The following is a 23332-nucleotide window of genomic DNA, read 5'->3' as shown; positions in this document are numbered from 1 at the left end:
CAAAGCAGAAGCAATTTGTTTGAAGTCATAAGAAGAATCAGTAGGGTCTGACAAAATGAACCTGGCTAATATTTTTAGGCTTTTTGTTTACTACTGTGCATTGTGGGGATACTCACTGTTATAAACTGGATCCAAGCAGAACAGTTTAACCAATGCAGTCATAAAAGTAGATGTACTTAGTCTCCAGTGAGAATTCTTTTCTTACTGCAGAACTGAGGGCACAATGCTCCTGCCTGAAGAAACAGGTACAGAATCCAGGAGAGAAAGGACTATTTTTACTATTCTTGCTTGTGAGTAGCCATCTTCTTTTGAGGCATTCAGTTTAGATCTAGGTGTCAGTCCTGGACTAGAAGTTAGAGTTTTTGTTTAAATTAAGAAGAGGAACTTGGTGTTTTCAGCTCCATGGTCTCAAACTGCCTTTGATCCAGAAAGTAAACAAATATTTCCATGCAATATCTGACAAATGGAAAGGAATCAACAACATGTGAAACTTTTTGCTACCAACCATAGAAATTCTTATGTTCTGGCTGGAGCTCACCGCTCTCTGTGACTGTAAGATGCCACTGAGGAGCAAAGGAACCAAACAGACACAATGTGTGTGGCTTGCAGCTTTAGAGAACACCATCTTCAGAAAACAGATAAGACTTCAAATAGAAAAGAATCCATTCCTATTCTCTCTAATCTCCAAAATAATGATTCTGAGATTGGAAGCTGGCAGGAAGGATTATGGGAAAAATAGAGGAGAAAGAAGACAGCTCTTAGAAGTGTTAAGAGGCAAAAGACGAGGCTTTATGTGATCCTGGGTTTTCAGCTGCAGATCAGAACTCACCCAGCAATCAGAGGTTTCTAAAAGAGTAAGATGTACACGTGTGCCTGTGTGTTTGTGTACCTGCACACACATGCTTTAGAGAGGAGATGAGACTTGGCAGGTTACAAGGAATACTGGAACCACAGGCTGTCTAGTTCTGCAGGAAAAGGAAATCCTCAGCACATCCACCTCTCCTAGCAGCTTTTAGTGTTGTTTGTCTTTCTTCCAGGATGTTCAAGGTTTCCATGCAAACACAGAACTCCAGAGCTGGACACACTCCTCCCCATAGCTGCAACTGCCTCTAAATACACCTTTGAAACATTAGTGGGTTTGGGCACAAATCTTCTGTGAAGATACAGTCCAGCAAGCTGATAAGGCCAGTTTGAGCAAACAAGGAAGGAACAAATAGTGTATGTGTATTAAAAGCATGCCCAAGCACTGTATGTGATACCAGAGGAAAATGAGCCAGCAGCTCCTTTCAGCCCCTGCCCAGTAGCACCTTCCCTTCCCAAGGCTCTTTCCCTGCCTCAGAAGCCCTTGGCCACAGAAGAGGATGAAGGGCAGAGGCAGGCCCAGCTCCCCTGAGCATTTGCCTGCCTGGTTGCACCACACACTTGAGCACTTGAGGAAACCTTCTGTACCTGCAGGACCAGGCCAGGCTCTGTCAAGCTCACAAAGTTCCCCTTCTGTCAGGGCCTCAGCATCTGCTCCCAGGGTCAATACATGTCCTACCAACAGGCTTCAGGGCGAACTCCAGCCTCTGATGAACCTTGGAAGATGCAGGCAGTACAGTCTAAAAAAAATGGGTAAAGGAAAACAAAGCAGCATTTTTCTAAAGCAAGTCTGTTAATTTTTTAGCTTAGAACCTAGATTTAGCACCTTAATTTCACCCATTTGTCCTTAAATGACAGATCCATCCCTATACAGAAGTAATTCCTTACCAATTAATAGAAGGAAGCATGCATTGTCCTGCCTCCCAAAGCCCCAGCAAAGCCAGGACAGTGAGAGCAAACCCCACAAGCCCAGAGGCCTCTTTGCTGTGCATGAGACAGGGCCACTGTTAGCTCAAACTGTAAAACTGGCGCTCTGTCTTTCCATGAATCAGAGACCAGAGCTTTTAAAGGTATTTATTAACAGAAAGAATGCAATCATTGCTTTCTTGTCACAACAGGTTTTATTAATCATTAGCTACTGTGAATCTTATAGTTTTATCTTAAAAATAGAACTCAGTTTGCTGACAAAAACCACAAAGAACTCTTTCCCTGCAAACTTCATGGACAAGCTCTGCAAGAAAAAACAGCTATGACAAGTTGTTATTATTGAAATTCTGATAACATTTTATCAAGTTTAGAAAGAACTTTTTGGAAAAAGAGTTACAGAAATTTCTGACTACCACCAGCTCTAAAGGGTGGTTCCTGACTTCTCTGCAAGACAAAGTCATCCTAGGAAGAACTGCACCTGAATCCACAGGGAATGCACCGCAGCCAGAGCTTTGACAGGTAATTCATCACCTTTGCAGTTATTTGGGAGTGTGCTGGATACTGACTTGTTCAGTGCATTTGGAGGTGATGCAAGATTTATGCAAATGTTACTGATCAGCCCAGGGCTTAATTTTTATATTTTTATCACTTTTCAAATAAGGTTTCAAGTTAAAGATACTAGAAACTGTATTTTATTTACAATTACTTGTCAGAGAGATTACAGAGGGAATTTTTTTAAATGAAGTTACAAGGTTAGAGCCACTTTTTCTAACATTCCTCTGAGGTCACGGAGATATTGTCTTTATACCATATGATGTATACTAATTTTTAATCAATAACATCTCGTAGTAAAAGTAGAAGCACTTTTTCAATAGTGCCTGCTATAGAGTGGAATTCAATAATTTAAGATACACAGCTTGTAGCAGCATGATTAAACAGCAGCTAGCGCTTTGCTTTCATTTGTTTTTGACCAAAAACACTGTTTCTCTTGTTTTCAGGATCAGTGAAATTGACATTTTAACACAAAACAAGTAAAATTAAATTGAAAGACCCAATCTATTTAGACTTCTTTTTGCTACCAACTACACTGAAGAAACAAGCCTCCTTTTCCTTTCGGTCATCGCTTTCAAAAGTGAAGTCAACATTTTTTCTATTCTAAGTCTGAGCAGGCACCATGAACAGATAGTTTCTGCATCTTTCCTTACCCTCTCCAAAGAGTGGAGTGCAAGAAACACAGTGAGTATTAAAGAACTTTGAGGAAACTGAGGTCACAATGGACTGAGCTACCTGATGGCTTTTACTGCCACCAAGAACACTTGTGCAGTCATTGTGTCGCTGGGTACTCAGGCTGCAATTCAACAGAAAAAGAGCACACAGGATGAGCTTTAATCTCACAGCTCACCCACTCATTTATTCAGAAATGAGATTGTAATGGAACTTTATTCTTCTGCTACAGCACAGCCCTAAGCACGTCACTATGAACAACCTTTGACAGACAATAGAGAGTTTACCAGGGATGATGCACCTTGATCCCAGTTGCTCATTTACAAGCTGCAGCTGTGATTCCAGGCAGGTTCAAGAGGGAAACACTGGCTTAGTGAGAGGGACATTGGCTTAGGCACGTGGCACAGCTGGAGCCACACATTTCACTCACTAGACGGAAGCGACAATTCCCTTTATCTATATAACAAAGTTCAGTGGTTTAACAAGACCCAGCAGGAAGGTGTACTTGACTTAATGCAGAGATGACAGGACCAGGTAAAACTGTCAGACCCTCCTGCTAAGTCACTGGGTTTTAAACTCCTCTCAGAGGGAAGTCTGAGTGGTGCAGCTTAAACCCACTCCTAGTCCCAGATTTAGTCAACTGCTTCTGTCTAAAGGATTATGCAATATGTGCAGTAAGTTCTATATATGACTTAGTCAAGGTTTCAAGGCTGAGCACACTTAGTCTCTTACCAAGAATGTGTTGCAGCAAAGAATCTCAGTTTCAGGAGAAACTGTGAGAGGTGTCCCTGCCTCAGAGGAGATCCAGGTGTGCAGTTCATGCAGGAGAGCTTGAGATCACTGGTTTGGTTCCATCTGCACACCAGCCAGACATCTGAGTCACCTCTGGGGACAGCCCTTGGCCATCTGTCCCGCAAAGTCCAGTTACACTGGACGCCACCACCACAGCCCTCACTGGTGGTTATGGCTTCAGGGGAGCAAGTGTAGGTTTAGTTGAAAAGTAAACTTGAAAATGATTTTTTACCGACTGTGAAGAGCATCTATTCTTCCTTTGCCACCTTTTTATTTTGTTTAGGTAGACTATGGATTGCTGGAAGGGAGCTGCAAGCCATAGCTGGATTTATCCCACAGTGATCATCTGTGCAAATGGATTTTTCACCACAATGAGGCCATCAGAATCTTTTCTCACTCCCTATCTAACGGGACCAGACAAAAACCTAACGATTGAAGAGGTATGTAACTATTCTCTTAAGCAGAAACTAAAATGCTTAAAGCATTAGGCCTGCAGTAACTGAAGGGAAGATGAAGTGTGAACATTTTATCTGAAGACCCATATTTAAGATGCCTCTGGAAAAGAGTAAGGAGTCACCTCTTTGGCAGAAGGTCTGAACTTTAAAGTCCCTACATTCTTAGGACTTTGAAGCCCCTTTGGTGGTTGATATTTTTAGCAAAATCAGGTCAGCTAGTTCCTCTCTCCATCCCAGAGGAGACATTTATTTTTTACTTACCATGGAATTGATTACACTGACAGCATTGATTTCAAAACATAAGAAAGCTAAGCAGCCTTCCCCTTATGACCTGTAAAGCTTATTTCCTACATTCCCTTTATTTCATGCATTCATTAACCTGTGGAGGTTAGTTCACATTCAAAAAAATTGGGAGGGTTTTGACAAAAGCATGCACTCCAAGTTTCCTTGCTGTGCTCCTGTGTTCAGCACTGGCTGCTTCAGGAGTACACCTCCCAACAAAAGGGGACATGGTTAACACGTGGCTGAGTCATGGAGCTAACGGTAAAATTAGAAAACCCAGGCTTGTTACACCCACATACAGCTAATATGGAGAACAGTCATTCCTGATGTGCAGTAGCAAATGTTAAGGCAGAACCTACCAGCACACTGTGAAACCAAGGTTTCTGCTGAAAAAAAGGCATTTGTGGTTTAGACTGTCATGAAGATTTTTTTCTCTTCCCTTTTTATTATTATTTTTTTTTAGCCACACAGGAAAGCATTATTTCTTATATAAGTCACACAGCATCATAGAATGCCTTAATTCTGATTTCAGCAAGAATCCTTAACTCAAAAACAAGCCTAGTACAGATACTGTCTCTTTCAGCCAAACTCACCTCCAGTGAGTTAATTCCATGAGGTAATTCTAAGTTCAGAGAAACAAAAGAAGTCACACAGAAAGAAAGATACAGTGAACCTGCTGCTCACTATGCAACTCACTCCAGTACTTGTTCAGAAGTAAAAAGCATTCCTCCAGCATTTGACACAGTTCCTCTCTAGTCTAATTGCTTAAGCAGAGAACAAGAGATCAGGAATGGATACCTCAGCAGGCCCCACAATTACTGGGCAAGGCCTCCCCAAAACAGGCAACTTAGAGTCACAAAGGTCACTAAAAGGGGGATACCTGCCCCAGGTGTGGCCAAATTGCCCAGGCAAGCACTGAGCTTTAAGTGGCAACCACAAACAGCACCTTCCAACCCAAATTCAGAACAGTTTAAGAAAAAAAGAGAAATAATTTCTTCACAGGGCATCTATGTTTTGAAGTCCAACTTACTGAAAGACTTTCTTACTTCTTACACTTTAAATCAGAAAAAAAAAAAAAAAAAAAAAGGTGCAGTACCCTAGTTGCAGCTACACACTATGTACAGTTCCAGTTCCCCACTGTAAGAGGCACATGCTTTTTTTTTCTATACCTAACAAAGAAAAGAGGGGACCAAAGGTGTACAATGACTCACATAAAAAGTTGAAACAGGCCTTCCTTTTCAGCTTCTAGGGAATAGGATTTGAAACTAGAGAGACTTGCCTCTGACACATAGTTACAATTGCTTTAAACAGCTGCACATCAAAACCTGCCTTTTTCATAGGCCTTTATTGGAATGAATTTTAAGACAATCTATCTGTTTATTTAGTGGAGCATAGCATCACTGTCTTTGGTCCTTACACAGTGACATTACAGTCATGCAACTTAAAGCAGTTTAAGCCTGCACTATTCACACAATTCAATGTTTCCTATCATCACAATTACATTATTTCAGCAGTAACACCATCAAAAACCATCGAGGAGGTAATTTAAACGTTTGGGGGGTTGGGGCTGTTTTGTTTGTTTCTTTCAATATTTCCTCTTTTATTCTGTTCTAGGTTACCAACGAGATTCTGCCAGTTTGGACATACTCCTACCTCGCTCTCCTTTTCCCAGTGTTCCTGCTCACAGACTACGTGCGCTACAAGCCCGTGCTCCTCCTGCAGGGCATCAGCCTCATCCTCACGTGGCTCCTGCTGCTCTTTGCACATGGAGTGGTGGCCATGCAGCTGGTGGAATTCTTCTATGGCATGGTCACAGCCACCGAGGTGGCCTATTACGCCTACATCTACAGCGTGGTCAGCAGCCAGCACTACCAGAGGGTCACCAGCTACTGCAGGAGCGTCACTCTGGTGGCAGCCACCGTGGCCGCCGTGCTGGGACAGCTGCTGGTGTCCTTGGCGCACGTCTCCTACTTCTACCTCAACGCCATCACCTTGGCTTCCGTGTCCCTGGCGCTCGTGTGCTCCTTCTTCCTGCCCATGCCCCAGAGGAGCATGTTCTTCCACAGGAAAGATGCCCCTGAGCCTCTGCCAGGGCCCGATAAAGGGCCGGCTGCGGGCGCTGCCCACGGGCCCTGGAGCTGCCCAGAGGAAAGGAGCCCCAGTGCTGCTGCCAGGGGCCCGAGCCCCCAGCCCCAGGCTGGGAACAGCAGGCCCCACAGGCACACGCTCAGCGTGCTGCTGCAGCTGGGCAGGGACCTGAGGGATTGCTACGGCTCCCGCCCGCTCCTCTACTGGTCCTTGTGGTGGGCTCTGGCCACGGCCGGCTTTAACCAGGTTGTGAATTATGTCCAGGTGCTGTGGGACTTGCGAGCCCCCTCCCACAGCTCCCCAGTCTACAACGGAGCTGTCGAAGCAATAGCAACTTTTTTGGGTAAGTAATCATTAGCAGGTACTTGTGTGCTGTATCCTGTGCTGAGGGATTCTTCAGCAATGTGTTCGGTTCCTTTCTATCTCCTATGAGGACTAAAGTAAACAGAGATAAACAGGGCACAAAGCATGATTTTACTATAAACTTTTACAGTGGGCTCTTCAAAAATAGTCTTACAAAACATATATAAATAAGCCTTTCCTTCTTAGAGGAGACTCATTCTGCCAAAATGTTTTAAGACTTTTAAGTTCACAGCTCTGTTTAGACCACGTTGTTTAACCCCAAGTAAGCAAAGCAAAACCCTGTGCAATGATATCTTGCATATTCCTCCCTCAAATACACCTTAAGCTGGCTGATTTAAGAATTAAAATATTAGTAGATACACTGCTCTAAATACTACTCAGAGCATACTGTGAAATAGTCTATTCAGACACTAGATTATAAATCATTCCAGTCTAAGTGCTCCTTAACAAATATTCCATTATTACATTTCTATCTTGACTGGCAAGTTTGCCACACACAAAGGTATGTTCAACCCCCATATGGGCCATTTACTTCAGAGTTAAACATGATGATCCATGCAGGTCCCTTCCATGTTAAAATATTTTGTGAAACCATTTCTGTGATGTGACAAGGCTGTGAGAACTGTTATTGTTTACCCTTGAAAAATCAATCTTACTAATGTGCAGAGACTTGAAGGGGAGGAGCAAAGAGAATGGAACCAGGCTCTTCCCAGTGGTGCCCAGTGACATTACAAGAGTCAAGGGGCACAAAATCAAAGTTGCACTTAAACACAGAAGAACATTTTTATTCCAAGGGTGATTTAAAACAGGAACAGGTTAGCCAGAGGTGTGGACTCTCCATCCTAGAGTCAAAACCTAGACACCATCCTGAGCAGCTTCCTTTAGTTGACTGAGCTTTTAGCAAGGCCATGTGATCTCCATCTCTCTTCCAACCTCAGCCATTCTGCCTCTCATTAGTTACCTGGTCCACCCAAATTCCATTTCTCTTTAGCCACAGAAGAAAAGGATATGGGCAAAGTGAAACTTTATTTACCTAGCTGTGCAGCACCAATACAGCCTCTGTTTTGAGCTCCCATTTACACAGCTGTCTCCCCCTACATTCCAGGAGCTGTATCCCACATTTCTACAGGGAATTGTCAGTTTACTTTTCCTCCCTGCAATCAGCATGAAAATCCATTTTACTGAAGCTACTCCAGAACTTCACTGTTTTGAGCAGTGTTCCCAAAGGCTTTCCTGCACTTACACCCCCTGGCACTTGACACAATTTCAGAGTACAGAAGGCACTCGCAGCACTGGGAACCACTGCTCATGGCAGGGACGGACCAAAGGGATTAGTTTGCTCCAATTTCTGGAATTCTGATGAAGAGCACATACAACCAGCAAACAAAGGTTTTGCTACATGTGATGGCCAAAGGCATTGGTGAATGCAATTCATAAGGCTTTTCACCAGAAACTGAAAATAACACTTCCATTAAAAAAAGCAAGCATGAGGTGCTAGATTTTCTTTCCATAAGGAACTTCACATGAAATAACCGAAGTCATTATACATATTTTGGCAGAAAATGCTTTGTAGGATTGTTCTCTTTCCTCATAGTCATCTAAAAATGGAGCAAAACCACCGCTGCCTCCAGCCTTAGGCATGAGGTACTTTCCCAAATCAGTCAGCGAGGGGTCTAAGCAAGGAGGACAACATCCAAACTAATGGAAGACTCCCACGTCCCTAACAGGAAATATAATCTGCACCATTACCAAAGTCCACTGTGACCAAGACTGAAGAGCTCCTGGCATGATCCAATGACAGTTATGCAATGGCTCTCAATTAGAATGTTTTGAAGTTTTAATTACTACTTTTCAATTTTTAGGTTCGGCAACATCCATGGCAGTTGGATACGTCAAAGTAAACTGGGATCTCTCTGGAGAACTGGCTTTGGGAATTTTCTCTGCACTGGATGCTGGTTCTCTGCTTCTTATGCACTTCACTGACAACATCTGGGCATGTTATGCTGGTTACCTTGCATTTAAAGCTTGCTATATGCTCCTTATAACAATAGCAACGTAAGTACAACACACAACTGTTCTAACTAAACTGATTTAAATCTGTCAAATGTTTATATTTAACAAAATTTTACTGGAATTTCCCTAGATATAAATTTAAATAGGTTATGATAGCAGCATATATTGTTTCTAGCCTGCATAAAACTGGGTAAAATTATATGACCTAACCATTACCATAGTACACTCCAAGTCAGAACTAGATGGCTTCAGCACTTGGCTGTTCAATGGTCACTATATGAGTATTCTCAAAGTGATCCAATGAATATACACAGGTATTTAGCAAAAATATTAAGTCAAGGGTAAACAAGAATCACAAAAGTCACAGAGCCAGAAACACCCAAGAAACTTCTGTCAAAATGAAGCTGATAGAGTTTAATAGCCAAGACTGAACTGACCATGTCCTTTGAAGAATGCAGTGTGCACATTAAACTGTTCCCGTAAGTAAAGTGCATCCACCCATCCTTGCTCTCCAGAGTTTTGTGAACCTTTGCCGTCATTGTCAGGTTTCAAATTGCTGTCAACCTCAGCATGGAGCGTTATGCTTTGATGTTTGGCTTCAACAACTTTGTTGCACTGGTGATTCAGACGATTTTAACTGTTGTTGTAGTAGATTCAAGAGGTCTGGGACTGGATATCAGCACTCAGGTAAGCCACTGAGTCCCTCTGCTTCGTTCCCCTACTCTCCTTCGAAGGAGATTACCCCAAGATTAGCCTGTGGTAATGTGCAAACTCAGGTGCAAGCTCAGGACAGTTACTCACCTGGAAAAAGGTTAATTTAAAATGAACTGGCTTGAACTGCTCCAACTTGCTTGTCCTCTAGGCCTCCCAATACTGGAAAATATTCTGTGTTCACAGAACAGAGGGGAAAGGTGACCACCTGTTGCTCTGGGTATTCTTTAAATTAAAGGCTTACTATTCATAAGTTTAGTCAAACGACCCTAACCAGAAGCAGGAAGCCAGCTGAAAAGACAATCCATGGGTCTATTACTAGTGTAATTCTAAGTTACAGTGGACTCACCTTTAAAGTTACTGTAATTCTGAAAATTAACTCATTGCAATTCCCCATTAAATTTCTAAAATTAGTTTAAACTTAGACCCTGAATGAGTCCAAGTCCCTAATTTTTTATGTTTTTAGAAAAGAGACAAAGTTCAGGACAGCTGTCCTCCCTTACTGAGGTTGGGAAGGACATTCTCTCCCCCTTTTACAGCCACAGAATTTCTAGTGTCAAGTCAAGCAGTCCAGACTTCTTGAATTCTTTCAAGATGGGGTCATTCTGGGCACAGGTGACAGGGAAGGGAAAGCAGCAATGGAGGGACACCCCTTAGAGTCAAAAACTGGTTTTGCTGTTAGTTATTAACTTTTCTCCTTCCCCACCTCCATTTCCCAGTTTCTCATTTATGGCAGCTACTTCACAGTCATAGCTGGAATTTTCCTGATCAGAAGTATGTACACCATAATTTCAATCAAATGCAGAAATACAAGTGTGGCTGCTGAAAGCACTGCCCCTTAACAACTGAGACAAAAGCAACAATGTTATAAGAAACAATGCACAAGGCTCCATCATCTGGATGACAAATCAGGAGAAAGGAAATTTTCAATCAAGCAAAACTGGTCCAGGTTGAAGCAGGCTGTTTATGAGCCTACTGCACAGAGAGCTTTGTCAACAGGATGATGCACTTGGTCTATCTTCTTCACCAGCAGTTTAATACAAACATTCCTCAGTCTTCTAATTCAAGTTTAGTCATATGACACAAAAACTTCTATTAAGGCTTAATGAGCACAAGGACATCCAGATGCCTGAACCTCGTATCAGTGGAACTCACAGAACAACCTTGGGACTTTCCCTTACTATTGAGTACTTCAATTTAAGGCAATTTAGTTACTCACAAAAGACCATCAGACATGCCCAGGGAATCTAAAACAGTTGTACCAGACAATGACCTGTCGGAAAATTTGTCACAGAGGCCTTTGGAAAACAACACATTTTCAACTGGACATCACATCTGCTTTGCAGAACTCAGGATGATCCTGCAAGTGTAGCATCTTCTTACACTTTTAACAGCTGATTTTTTAGGACTGAAGTCTAATCTAGGAGGTGGCCATATTAATTCCTGTATAAGGGGCCTAAAGTTATCAAGTGAGGTGCTTTGATGCTAAAGGATAAAAATACAGCTTTTAGGTAACTAGGCTATTTGCATGAACAATTGTGGGAACAACTGCAGAGATTTCCATGATTAAAACATTTAAAATCAGGGTTGAAGAACTAATTTTGTAAATAAAGCTATTTTTAAAACCTAATCAACAAAACACTTATAGTGTCAGTTTATGCTCAATAACATAGAGAAGACTCAAACAGAAGACTCAAAACAATACAAGATCTTCAGCTTATCTGGAATTTGACAAACCTAAAATCAGTGAACACAGACGAAAAAGGTGTGCTTAGCTAAAAGTTGCAAACATTTTATCTGCAGTTAACTCAGTTATGAAAAATAACGTATTCCACTACTTCTACAGCATATTCTAAACTACATGTCTTGCATACTTCAATCAGTTTCAGTATCTCAGCAGTAATACTTGGATTAGAACAATCTCTATAGATGCTGATCTCATTAGCCCTTGCCCAAAGCCTAATTTACACCACTGTAAGTGAAGAGGGCAGAAATTGTTGCTCTTTTGTAACATTTTTCATCTCACTGACAAGACATCTCTTTGATTTGGTCCAGTTCTCTGCACAAAGCATTTTCAGGTATTCCACAAGCCCTGTTGAACCCCTACTCTCTACTGCATTTACCTCTTACTATCCAAAACAGCCATGGCTGGTGAACAAGGAAGAGTTACAACTATTTACACTGCACTAAAATACAGTGGTGAGAGTAAGGGTGTCGCTAATACCCTGCAAACCTCCAGTTGCTGGGGATTTGTTCAGTGAACTCCCCAGATAATGTTGGGAACTGAACACCACACTCTGTCCAGAAGTCTCCATCAGAAACAAAAGAGAGACTTGAAGCCTGTTTTTAAAATGCCAACAGGACAAAACCAGACATTTAAATACGGAAAACTTACAGGCAGCATGTTTTATAAGCTGCTTGTCTCCTGCTTGGTATCTCCAAAGTTTAAAAAACAAAAATAAACAAACAGGAATTACAACCCCCCTAAGCGGGCAACAGAAGTCGAAAGCATAAAAAATTAAAATTAGCATAAATATTTTTACAAGCAGACGTCAAACCTTTCAGATGCCCTAGAAAAACATATCTGACATTCAGGCAATTACAAGTAAAATCTCTTACCTTGAAGAATTTTCATGTTTATCTCAAATGGATTTGCATGAGCTTTTTTAAAAAAGTCAATCTCACCTTATTTATTCTTGTTATCCTGTAAGCTGTTGGAATTCATTCTCCAGCTGGTATAGAAACCTTTAAGCTTGCAGTTTATGTATTCACAATATAGTTACATTATTTGCTTAGTTCCAGTACTGAACTTTAGCCAAATTATCTCTGTGTAAAACACCAACTACTTTGATGCAGTTATATTTTTCTTGAACCTTATCAGTACTACAGAGGAAGACAAGCCAGACACTTTTCCCTCTACAAATGTCACTCTAGTATGGCAGGAAATATTTCTGTGAATTGAAAAAAAAAACCAAAAAAAAAACCAACAAAAAAAACCCCACCAAATGTAATATTCCACAGGAGTTGTTACTGATATGTACCAGTTTTTAATAAAGAGAGGGCTCTTACATCTGTGGTCCCTTGGTCTGCTGTTACACACTCTGTTCAGACCACAACTAAGGCTTGTTCAGAGCCTGTCACTGCTGCAAATCTCTCCAATAAATACCCTTCACAGTGCTTTCAGCATGACAGATACTCTATTCAAACAATCCAAACTTCACCTAACACTGCTGTGTGACAGGTCACTTCACTTGAACTAGAACAGGAAGATTCATCACAAGGACACAAAGAAACACATCCAAGTGAGGCATGTGAAAATTTTAAGCTTAACTCAACTTTAAACACATTGCTTTGTACACCTCATCTGTGTACAAGACACAGTGTGTACATTTTCATCCAGTAAATGTTACTGCACAGAAATAATGCTACACAGTTTTTTTTCTAATATTTATTTTTTCACCTGCAAACTGTAGCAAAACATGATCAGCTTTATTATGCAGACAGGTATCCCTCTAACATTAGAGATTTAGGCATGTATAAATAGAAGAGCTCTTAGGAAAGGAAAACATTTTGAGAAATGAACAAACCTTCAATTTAACTTCATGACTTCCAATACCAATAGTTAAAGTGATGCAACTCATTCATTCCAAGAGATACAACAGCACCTTAAAGTGGCTGATCTATTCCCCAGTAACATTTTTTCACATAACAGTGTGTTAAAGTTACAAATACTGATATGCACAAATAGCTATTTTCTAAGAAAAGTATGTACAGTACTGCAGCATAATGAGTGTGGTATCTGCAATAACTTATTAGCCAATTTTAATACACATGATACCGCTACTTTTTACCTGCCACTTCACAGGTTCAAGGATGTTACCACAGCCCTCTGTTTTGCACGTTATTACCTGGTGGGGGGTTTGGTTTTGTTGTTTTTTGTGTCAGGTGGTTTTTTTTTTCTTTTTGAAGTTTTTTAAAGGTACACAATGCAGGCTTTTATTTTTACTTCTTAAAGACTTCTTTTGTGTTTAAAGCTAGTATCAGTGAAACAAGACAACAGTGCAAGAGGCGCAGAGATGTTATGTGACCACATAAGAGTTCTTTTGGGTAAAGTGTCTATAAGGCTATAAGAAAGGATTGGTTGATGAGCTTCCTGTTGGAAATTGTCCTGTTGGTGCACCAGCCTGGGGGAAAAGGAACACAGAAAAGTAAGACAAGTAGTTAAGATATATTTCCCATATTGTAAATCATAAATGCAGAATATATTTTAAAAAAAATAACTTGCTGGGGAATACTTCTCTTTTTTACTGCAATCTGCTTTTTGCTGCTTCTCTGGAATTACACTACTGTGGGAACATGTATGAAAGTACCTCTGCTTTGATCTGAATGTCCTTACAAATGGCATATCATCAGAGCAGTGAGCAGCAGTTAGGAGAGTCACATGCTGCCTTCCCTTATTAAAAGCAAGAAAACCCCTGAATCTTTGTGTATCTCTAAATTAAGTGTTACAGACTATTCTTCTTTGGACACACAGAAATCATGGACATGAAACAACTCACCATAAAAGGGTTACTAGATACTCCAACAGCTGCAACTTGTCCAAAAGGAGTTACTACAGGCTTTGCTTGCCCAAATGTAGCAAAACCTGCTCCTTGGAAAGAAAAGTAAAAAAAATTAATACTACTAAATAATGTTCAAAAAGTTCTTTGCTGCAGCTCCCAGCCAAAATTAAGTTTGAACTGCAGAATCAGCAGGACTGATCCTACTTATCCTTATGATCAGGAGTGTAAGTGTAAAACACTGTGGCTGAGCTTTTTGTTTGTTTTCAACTGTCCATAACTCAACAATCTCCAATTTCTACATACACAGTTTTTTCAGTGTTATGATATCATATAAATTCAGGGAGAAAATACTTTCCAATTTTCTCTTACCCGTGTTCTATGAAGTTAGAGAAAGTGTAATAAGGTGTTGCAGACATTCTAATACAGCCCTTCTTGCCTAAAACCCCTTTAAGCCTGGGAATACTTACCATTTTAGTATGAGATTTTGGTAAAATTTCAGTTTGGTTGTGGCACAACTGCACACAGCCGAGTCAGAAGACTCAACTACAGAGCCGAAACAGTGTGGAAACCCACCAACATTACTATCAAGTTCATGTAGAAATAAATATCCACCCATTATTGCCAACTTATAGACAGACCATTTTCTCCATGTTTCCAGTTTAGACAAGGTTATCTAAAACATGCAGACCTACCATTTGGCTGCTGAGCAAAAGCAGTCTGTTGAGGGAAAGCTGCCTGGGTTGGGAACGTGGGCTGCTGGAAGTTGCCACTATAACTAGTAGGAAGACTGTAGGAGGCAGGAGTTCCAAATCCTGCAGGCATGCTCATAGATGCAGTACCAAATGTTGCTGCTAGTAGGCAAAAAATAACATGCAATTATTCGTAAGAAATCACTTTTTTCATGAAAAAAATTACTATAAGGCCATGTTAAAAGTCTTCTAATGTCCTCTGACTGAACAAAAGTTTGGTTCAACTTCTATAGCCACTGAACTGATTTGTCCCCTTCAATCACCACCAACAGGGTGCATAACTTGCTTTTACACTTTAAAAATGAATGGCATTATTTAAAGTTGAGTAGATCCAGCACATTCAGATACACTTTCTGAAGAGGAAATTAATTTTTTTCTCAGTGTTATCATATATTTCCCCCTTCTACTCTGGTAGAAGTCTGTACACATAAGAAGCAAGCAGGTTCAGGCAGCCTAAGCCCCTCTGTTTTTCTCCTTCTGAGAAAAGCATTAAAGGGTTTTCCTACTTCAAGCTGCACAGGAGGTTATTAATTAAAAAAAAAATAAAAATCAAAGGGATACATGCATCCCCTTTTTTTATCCCATCTTTAATGTCTTTAAGGAAATTCTCACCATGCACATTATTTGCACACAAAGTTCCTATTGCAAACCCTCTTACTGTTAAGGTAGAACTTAAAACAAAAAGAGCCCAAAACTTTTCATCTGATTCTCTGCTGAACATTTCAAATAAAGAACACACAGCTCAAAAGCATTTCCCCATGCCTTCAGCAAATAAACAGGAGCACATTAGGTGCAAAAGTATAGCAACAAAACCATTATTCAGTCTTTTGGGAGTTATTCTTGAAACGAGAAGTGTATAGGAAGATTTTTGGTACGAATACAGACACAAGGTATTCTATGCTAGCTAAACATGACTTCTCTTTTGAAGTGTTGCAAGCTACATTTTATGCAAGCTCAACTGTTTAAAAAACCTGATAAAATAAATTTAATGAATATAGCTTAATTATCAGGTGAAATATTTACCCTAAAAGAATTCAAGGGCAAGACATCATACAGACAAACTGTTGACAAGTGCACGCAAAACTAATGTACTAACACTCTTCTCAAGTAACAGTGAGCAGAGCAGCTAACTCGACAGCAAACTTGGCTAAAACAGCAAACAGAAGCACAACAAAATCAGAAGGGGACTTGGAATATCCCAAAAGGCATCAAACTACTGTTGGCAGAAACTTCAACAGTCACTCATTAGCACTGTATGGCGACCATGGAGGGTATCAATAATGGTTTTGTTTTGGTTGCTCAACAGGATGTCTTATGTATGCTCTTCTCTCCCTCTGCCCAGGTGCCAAATACCCACACCCATTCCATTTTTAAGAAGTCTTCCACAATTCTTCGTGCAGAGAACCAGATAGCTGTCAATAAGCTTTTACAAGCAAGAACAATTAGCCACAAGAAACTTGATACCAAATGTGGCCACCTACCAAAATGAGCCTGAGGAAATATGTGAGAGTGCATTGCTCCCGAGAGGCCTTATGGAAGCCACAAAGAGACCAGACAATGTCAAATCATTTATACACTCTTGAACAGTCATTTCTTATATATAGAGAGAGAAATAGATACACATATGTACCAAACAGTTCATCAATAGCGTGACTAGCAATAGATTAATATTAGACAACTATCAGAAATAAGCTTTACAAAACAGATCTCCTATGTACTAAATAGCAAAGTCCATGCAGGAAGAACATATAAAAGGATAAGCCATAACTTTACACTTTACACTGAAAGGGGCTGAACATTTTCTTTACTTATAGACATTATCTCTGTCACCTAGTATGGAACATCAGGATGGCTGCCAAAGGCTTGGAACCTCAGCAAGCCAGGGACAGCCGTATAAAAGGTGGAAGGATACAGGTGCCATATTCAAAGAAATTTATCTAAAGAGGCTACAAATTCTTAATGATGATCCAAAATAAGCCACCTAGGAATTTTGGGAATCAAATATCTGAACAAGTTTAGCTGCATAATATCTCAAAAGGCACTGAAAAGAGAATTAATTTCAGCAGAAGATACAAATTTATCAAATCAGTTTTTAACTAAGTCCACCTAAATCACTGAGCAAACCACAACTCAATGTCAAAATGATTTTAATCTGCTGAAGTCCAGCTAACAGATAAAGGTCTCAAAATTTAGCAGTTGCTCTGGAGAGGAAAATCAGCATAACGTGGCAGCCATCTAAATCCAAGTTCATAGTTTTAAAGAAGTAGAAGTTTTCTTTCTTAAAAAGTGATTAAGTTTTGCCCATGGAATTATGATTCTACAGAATCCTCCCACAAAACGAGTGTAAAGATTAAAGATATGCTTTAAAAAAGAGACACTAATGTACTTAATAAATGGACTGGTGAGGAGCTAACATCCCAAGAGCCTTGTTTTTACTGGTTCTGACTCCACCTCTTTATTTTTTAAGAGCTTTCAACACTTCAAAATAAAGAAATAAATTAAAAAGAAGGGCTTTCAAGATCACTGATGTCAGGGCTACCTGCTATAAACATGCTCTAAAGTCAAGGTTATAATATTGGAAGCTGGTGATACATAGATTACAAACAGGTAGAGCTCAAACAAATCATTTCAACATTTTTCATGGCCACCATTTGAAATCCTACAATTTCACCTCAACACTGAGCAAACACACAACACATCAAATAGACTAGGGACAGATAATACAGAAAATCTTTAAGAAATTATACAGATACAGGGAAAAAGAATCAATGCAATTCTTTAAAGGAAGTTTCTCAAACACTCAATGTATTTTTTCCTAACCTGTTGCTCCTCGGCTATTGGTCTGGAATGGATTTGTTGAAGGTGCCACAGGGGCAACAGGGGCAGCTACAAATGGATTTGTGGAAGGTGTTGCTGAAAGATTAAAGACATTTTATTAAGTAAGTGTTTCTCTAACAGCCAGTCTGACTCACATGAAGTTTATACAGCTTTTATACAAAAACACATAAATACCCAAATTTAGATGAAAAATCAGGAATTTGTAAGAAGATACATTAAAAAACACAGTTACTTTGACAGGAGTGCTTTTTTGTTAATAGTACCTTTATTAGCTTCAGTACTAGTGGTATCAAAGTAGAGCATTATCAAGTAAAAATTAGTAGATTGCTTGCTTACAGTCCCCAAAGGTTGTTAGTAACACTTCAATACCTCCAAATGGAGCAGGCACACTTGAAGATGCAGGCTGTGTCTGTGCAGTAGCAGCCACAGGTACTGTTCCAAAAGCATTGCTGGAAATAATTTATACAATTCATTCAGTGAAATCAGAATTGCTTGTTTAATAATTAAATACAATTTACAGTTACTGCTGGCATGTAAAAGAAAGGGGATGAACACTTATGTGCAGACTGCAATGTACCTCCCTGATGCCAGGGTCAGACACTCTCACTAGTGCTGAGAAATGGAAAGTCATTTCCACCACAGCAGCAGAACAATGTTGGGCCAACAACATAAAAATTGCAAAGTAGAAGCCTTAGGGGCACTTGCAATACCAACCCCCTAATAGGCATTTGGTACTTTCTACTTCAGTGATCTAGAAAAGAAAGGGGTGGCACCATTTATATTAAAAATACCTGAATTATTTTTTCAGGGATGATCCTATGATTCTGAGCATGCATGCAAGTACTCTGCAAAGTGCCACCATCTAACAGGGTTAGCATGTCATGACTAGAAAGGTGCAGAGAACATTCTGCTGACAGTATTCCTAGAGTATGCTATCCCTCACTACTGCTGAATTTAAAACAAGAGATGCAGTTTCAATTGTACCTCTAAACTCATTCAACACTTCCCTGTTTAGCTAAGAACAACCAGACTGAGAAATGACTTCAAGCTGTTCCATGCTGCTGCTGCAGCCAGCGTGGGGACAGAGCAGCCATGGCAGCATACCTGCTGACGTTACTGGTGGCAGTGTATGCGTTGCTGGAGGTGGCCGTGGAGCTGAACACGCTGTCCAGCTCTGCCAGTGCCGCGTACTTATCTGAAGATGCACTTGACTGGTTGGGGGCTGACAATGCAGGACCTGCTGAGGACACTGCTGTGCTGAAGCCACTTCCCTGCTCACTCCCACCTAGAAAGAAAGAGAGCAGATTAAACATACTGAAGATGGTTTCACTTTCTGTCCTGCTGACATTGAGAACAAAATGAAAGTTCACAGATGGTTGCAGACTTAAAAATTAAATATGCACTAGGGCATAGAGGAGAAAGTGTTTAACAAGCCATTAGCCATTAGCAAAATGTCCTGCCTCTATAGGTACTCTGCAGCCCCAAAGAGCTTTTGTTTTCCTAGAAAAATAAGCCATTCATCTGCAACTAGAAAATGAACAGAACACCTAACCGCATACAACCCATTTCAGAACAAACTTCTCAGTACAAATGAACGTAAGTTTTAACACACTATTCAAGATGAACATTTGAGTAATAGAATAACTAGTTTTTTCTCCTTAATTTACTATCAACTAAATCTAAGTATCACTGCTAGTATCTTATGAAAAACTAAAGCCAAATGTTTTTGTGGCAGAAAAGTAAGAAAGCTGCTCTGGTACGTCTTTGCAACAACTGCAGCTCTCCATTCCAGAGCATCCACTATAGGTTTTAGTACAAATTTAAAATATATATTTGTATTTTTATATGTTTTTATTATTGCAGTAATGATTCTTTATATATTTTAATTTAGAATTATTCATCTTGATGGGAAACAGGTTCCCAAAAAGCAGTCTTCTAATGACATCCTTTTGGAATGATGTCTTAAAACTTACATCTTGCACATTAAGGGTACATTGACACAAAATTCTACTGATCACTTAGAGAAGGGAAATTTTTAAATACAGTTACAGCACTTTGACAAGCACAGCCATCCTTGTGGTAACTATACACATATAGAACAACCATGGCAAACAATAAAGTTTAATACCTTGCCCTGCACTGAAGATATTATCTAAATTAGCAAGAGCTGCATATTTGTCAGCTGACTGAAGATTCAGTTTATTCACTGCAGCTTTACTGCCTGCAGTTGCTGTGGCGTTGCTCTGAGAAGCATTGAAGGATCCAAAATCAGCACTGGAGGATTTGGGGAAGTTATCAAAGTGAGCAAAATTAGCATTCACTGATCCAGCACTTCCACCTGTAACAAATTAAGTTAAACATGATCAATGTTCCAAAGTTAGAAAGTCTCTCCAACTGTAACTGATGGCATAATAACCCTCCCTTTGTGGTTATGTGAGGCAATGTGTTTTCCTGCCCCATCCTACACATTTAAGACTGTTTCCCATTTCCTTCAGAGTTCAGTGGGCCATCAGAAAAAAAATTATAATGTACTGTTTGGACGGCATATTAGGGATAAACACCCCAAACTTCAACACTTTAGACCACAGTCATAAGTTGATCCTGAAAACCATATGCTATTTTTAGCTGTTAAAAAGTAATTTCAGTAACAAAAGCTTCCTAGAAAAAGATGTCTTAATCTTTAACATTCAAAATACAGAAGCTTCATTTCCCTACCATATGTGGCTAATGAATAGCTACTACTTGTATTTACTTAGTGGTTTAGTCATTTCAGATGTCAGCCATCATCCTAAGCAAAAAGAAGTGCCTGGAAGTCCAAAAGTTGTATGATTTCATGCCCAGGTTTAAAGAGTTTGATTCTCTGTTCTCAGGAGTTTTAGACTGCATCCAATCAGGAAAGAGGTTAGGGGGAAGACACAACACAGCTCTTTTATAACAAATCTCCACTGATGTCAGAGATACATAAATCTATTTTAGAAATCTGATACAGGTCCACACAACTGAATTTCAGATCAAGTATTACACCATGAACTTCCATCTCTTCATTGTCCAGACAATTTAATCTAGGCAGGTCACATTCTTAAATTTAAATGAGCTGTTTCATTAAGTGTATCACATTTTATAATAGTTGGTTGATGATTCCACTCATACTACAGAACTTTCCAAAACAAAAACACAACTTTCTAAAAGCATAAGCAACAAGTTGAAACATATGCAACAGTAGGAATGGAAGTGCTATACTACAATGGCATAAAATGAAGCAAGCTGAGTTTTCCACTGTGTGGAACTTACTGTGTACAGCCTGGAGAGGAAAAGCTGAAGTAAATTCACCAAAACTGCAGCTAGATGAAAGCGTTCTGAACGCTGGACAGCCAGAAATTGTGTGTGGGTTAAAGTTAACATAAGAAGGGAGAAAGAAAATTTGAAAAAAAAGTTTAAAACAACACCACACTCAAAAGAAAAAAAAAAAGGAAAAGAAAGTCAGTCAGCCAAAGATCTAGACAAACAGCAAGTGTAAACTCAAGCAGAAGTTCTAAAGCATGATCAAATCAAAGGAAAGCAAAATAAATCTTAGCAATAGGCTCTACACATGAATTCAAACATACTGAAGTGTGTGCATATGCTATACATATGCATAGACACACACTTGGTTTGGTAGTGTGACATCCTTTTGGATCTACTGAAGTGCTTCTCTTAGAAGACAGAGTCAATTCAATACTTCTTAAAAGCAGTAAGAGTTTATTCTTTTTATAGTTATTTCAGGTGTAGAGCTAACAAACACAGTGCCATAAATCAGACTTCTGAGCAGCATTAGGGAAAAAAAAAATCAACACCAAACACAAGGAATTCATTTTGAGTTTCCCCAGAGCTTCAGATGGCTTGATTGCATTAAAGCAGGCAGATGCAAGAAAAACTCAACTTCGGTACCTTCCAACATAAAGGTAAGGATTATTTCAATTAAGTATTAATCAAAAGTGCTAGGAGTTCTACCTGTATTTTGGGGCTGAAAAGGAGACTGACTTGCTGTGGGGAAACCTCCAAAATTACTCGAGCCACTAGACTGTCCAAATGCATCAAAGTTTGCAAAACCTGCATTGGCAGAGTTCTGCGCTGTAAATCGCAAAGGAACAAAACATGTTAATGGATATGGGAAATAAACACAAAAACAGATGTATTAACTGAATTCATGGTCATGACAGCCTCCAAGGGTTATGTACTACCATGTGCTGCTTTTGACATGAAGAAAATTACGTATTATTCTACAATTGGAAATTGTCTTTAAACAAGCTTTCACAAATCACCTTCACAGAGCTGTACCAGTTAATGCCACTTCTGTCCTCACACAAGCTGCTACTCACAACTGCATGACTCAATGCAATCCACTTCAACTTAACCCTAAGTGTTTGCAGTGCTGGCTGCTCAGGAAAAAACAGCCATAAAGTACAGAATCCCAAGCTGCCAAAACTAGAACTTGTAGGCTAACTGAACATTTCTTTGTGAAGAAAAATTAGAAGGTATTCTTGTAACATACTGACAATTCAAATTCCTCATACACCAAATGTTTCTTCCTATGGTGAATTTTGGTTGGCACAATTTGAGTAGTTTTGGCTTGGTTTATAATTTCATTTAACTGGAAAATTCAGTCTTTAAAAAAATAAACCTGAGTACAGAAATATGGAAAATCAGTACCAATGGCAAGAAGATAGTATTTATAGAGAGTATCCACAAAATAAAATCCCAGGAAATTTCAAACAGAATTTCAGTTTTCACTTTCCTTTCATGCCATACTATAGGAGAAAACAGAAGTTAACACTACTCTAATTTTGACCAGCTCAACATTCAAGCATCTATAGATTCAACAGGAACTGCATGTCTAACTGGTAAGCTCCACAGAAGCTCTTAAACTCTGTTATAAGCAAGAAATGAAAAAATGTTTTTAATTAAATGCAAACCAAATCTTTTTATAAAGATAACTTGAGTTGCTATCTAAAGAAACCTCACAAAACACCTTCTGGAATAACAGATGGCAATACATTATAGTTTTAGGTTAGAATTTGTTTATTCTGGAGAGATTTTACAGATTAAGTATATACAAAGAGAACACATTATGCTGATTGCTGAAGTACCGTAATTTATTAGTCTGATAGTGCTAATTGAAAGTTGTATTATTTCACTTAATTTCTCTTAAAAAGAACCTGTACTACAAATTCATAAACTAAAAGGACATTTTAATACAAACTACTGTACCTCACAATGCTGCTAATATAAATGGAAGGGCCTGCATTTGCCTTCCCAGAGTACACTGGGAGAGAGGGTGAGGTTTGGCTGGACTCGATACCACGTTTAATAAACCATGTGTATAAGCATTAGATTACAGAGTATGGTTTTGGCAGCAGGGAGCATCCAGGGTGGTCCCTGTGAGGAGAGAACAGAAGTTGCCCCCATTGATGCACAGCTGCTGTAGCTC

At 39.6% G+C, this 23332-nt stretch overlaps 2 protein-coding genes across 31 annotated transcripts in view; one reads left to right on the top strand and one right to left on the bottom strand.

The window, feature by feature from the left end:
- Nucleotides 1–190: 190 nt before the first annotated feature.
- On the top strand, nucleotides 191–11346 carry SLC19A3 (solute carrier family 19 member 3). Of its 7 annotated transcripts, XM_023933199.2 has the most exons (8): nucleotides 191–290; nucleotides 2208–2307; nucleotides 2787–3024; nucleotides 4088–4244; nucleotides 6156–6972; nucleotides 8855–9047; nucleotides 9551–9692; nucleotides 10436–11346. In XM_023933199.2, exons 4-8 carry the CDS (start codon nucleotides 4095–4097, stop codon nucleotides 10556–10558), a joined length of 1425 nt encoding a protein of 474 aa, XP_023788967.2. In that variant the 5' UTR covers nucleotides 191–290; nucleotides 2208–2307; nucleotides 2787–3024; nucleotides 4088–4094; the 3' UTR covers nucleotides 10559–11346. The 7 variants fall into 7 exon arrangements, 5 of the variants coding, with proteins under 5 accessions (XP_023788967.2, XP_023788968.2, XP_086701006.1 ...); XM_023933200.2 differs by lacking the exons at nucleotides 191–290; nucleotides 2787–3024 and having other exon boundaries at nucleotides 2276–2307; XR_015274711.1 differs by lacking the exons at nucleotides 191–290; nucleotides 2208–2307; nucleotides 2787–3024 and adding an exon at nucleotides 3103–3357 and having other exon boundaries at nucleotides 9521–9692.
- A 1837-nt stretch (nucleotides 11347–13183) lies between these two features.
- Nucleotides 13184–23332, bottom strand: part of AGFG1 (ArfGAP with FG repeats 1) — a 46694-nt gene continuing 36545 nt past the window's right edge. For 3 of the 24 annotated variants that reach the window (XM_086844864.1, XM_086844849.1, XM_086844863.1), the window contains exons 6-14: nucleotides 21856–21975; nucleotides 21157–21315; nucleotides 19994–20203; nucleotides 18970–19150; nucleotides 18235–18314; nucleotides 17848–17940; nucleotides 14971–15129; nucleotides 14276–14367; nucleotides 13184–13900 (exon numbers count right to left, since the gene is read on the bottom strand). In XM_086844864.1, coding sequence (XP_086700990.1) covers nucleotides 13841–13900; nucleotides 14276–14367; nucleotides 14971–15129; nucleotides 17848–17940; nucleotides 18235–18314; nucleotides 18970–19150; nucleotides 19994–20203; nucleotides 21157–21315; nucleotides 21856–21975 — 1154 coding nt within the window. In that variant the 3' untranslated portion in view covers nucleotides 13184–13840. Of the gene's footprint in view, nucleotides 13901–14275; nucleotides 14368–14970; nucleotides 15130–16508; nucleotides 16557–17847; nucleotides 17941–18234; nucleotides 18315–18969; nucleotides 19151–19993; nucleotides 20204–21156; nucleotides 21316–21855; nucleotides 21976–23332 lie in introns of all 24 variants that reach the window. The other 21 variants (XM_086844873.1, XM_086844858.1, XM_086844874.1 and 18 more) reach the window with 19 other exon arrangements.

The sequence above is a fragment of the Cyanistes caeruleus genome, chromosome 10 (assembly GCF_971803275.1).
Source record: "Cyanistes caeruleus chromosome 10, bCyaCae1.hap1.1, whole genome shotgun sequence".
Classification (NCBI taxonomy): Eukaryota; Metazoa; Chordata; class Aves; order Passeriformes; family Paridae; genus Cyanistes; species Cyanistes caeruleus.
This window is presented reverse-complemented; position numbering and strand designations above follow the sequence as displayed.

Coding starts and splice junctions, on each gene's coding strand:
- SLC19A3 (XM_086844879.1), top strand. CDS start 3,305: ATGATGCACCTTGATCCCAGTTGCTCATTTACAAGCTGCAGCTGTGAT. Junction 9,048..9,550: donor CTCCTTATAACAATAGCAAC/GTAAGTACAACA, acceptor CGTCATTGTCAG/GTTTCAAATTGCTGTCAACC. Junction 9,693..10,435: donor GACTGGATATCAGCACTCAG/GTAAGCCACTGA, acceptor TCCATTTCCCAG/TTTCTCATTTATGGCAGCTA.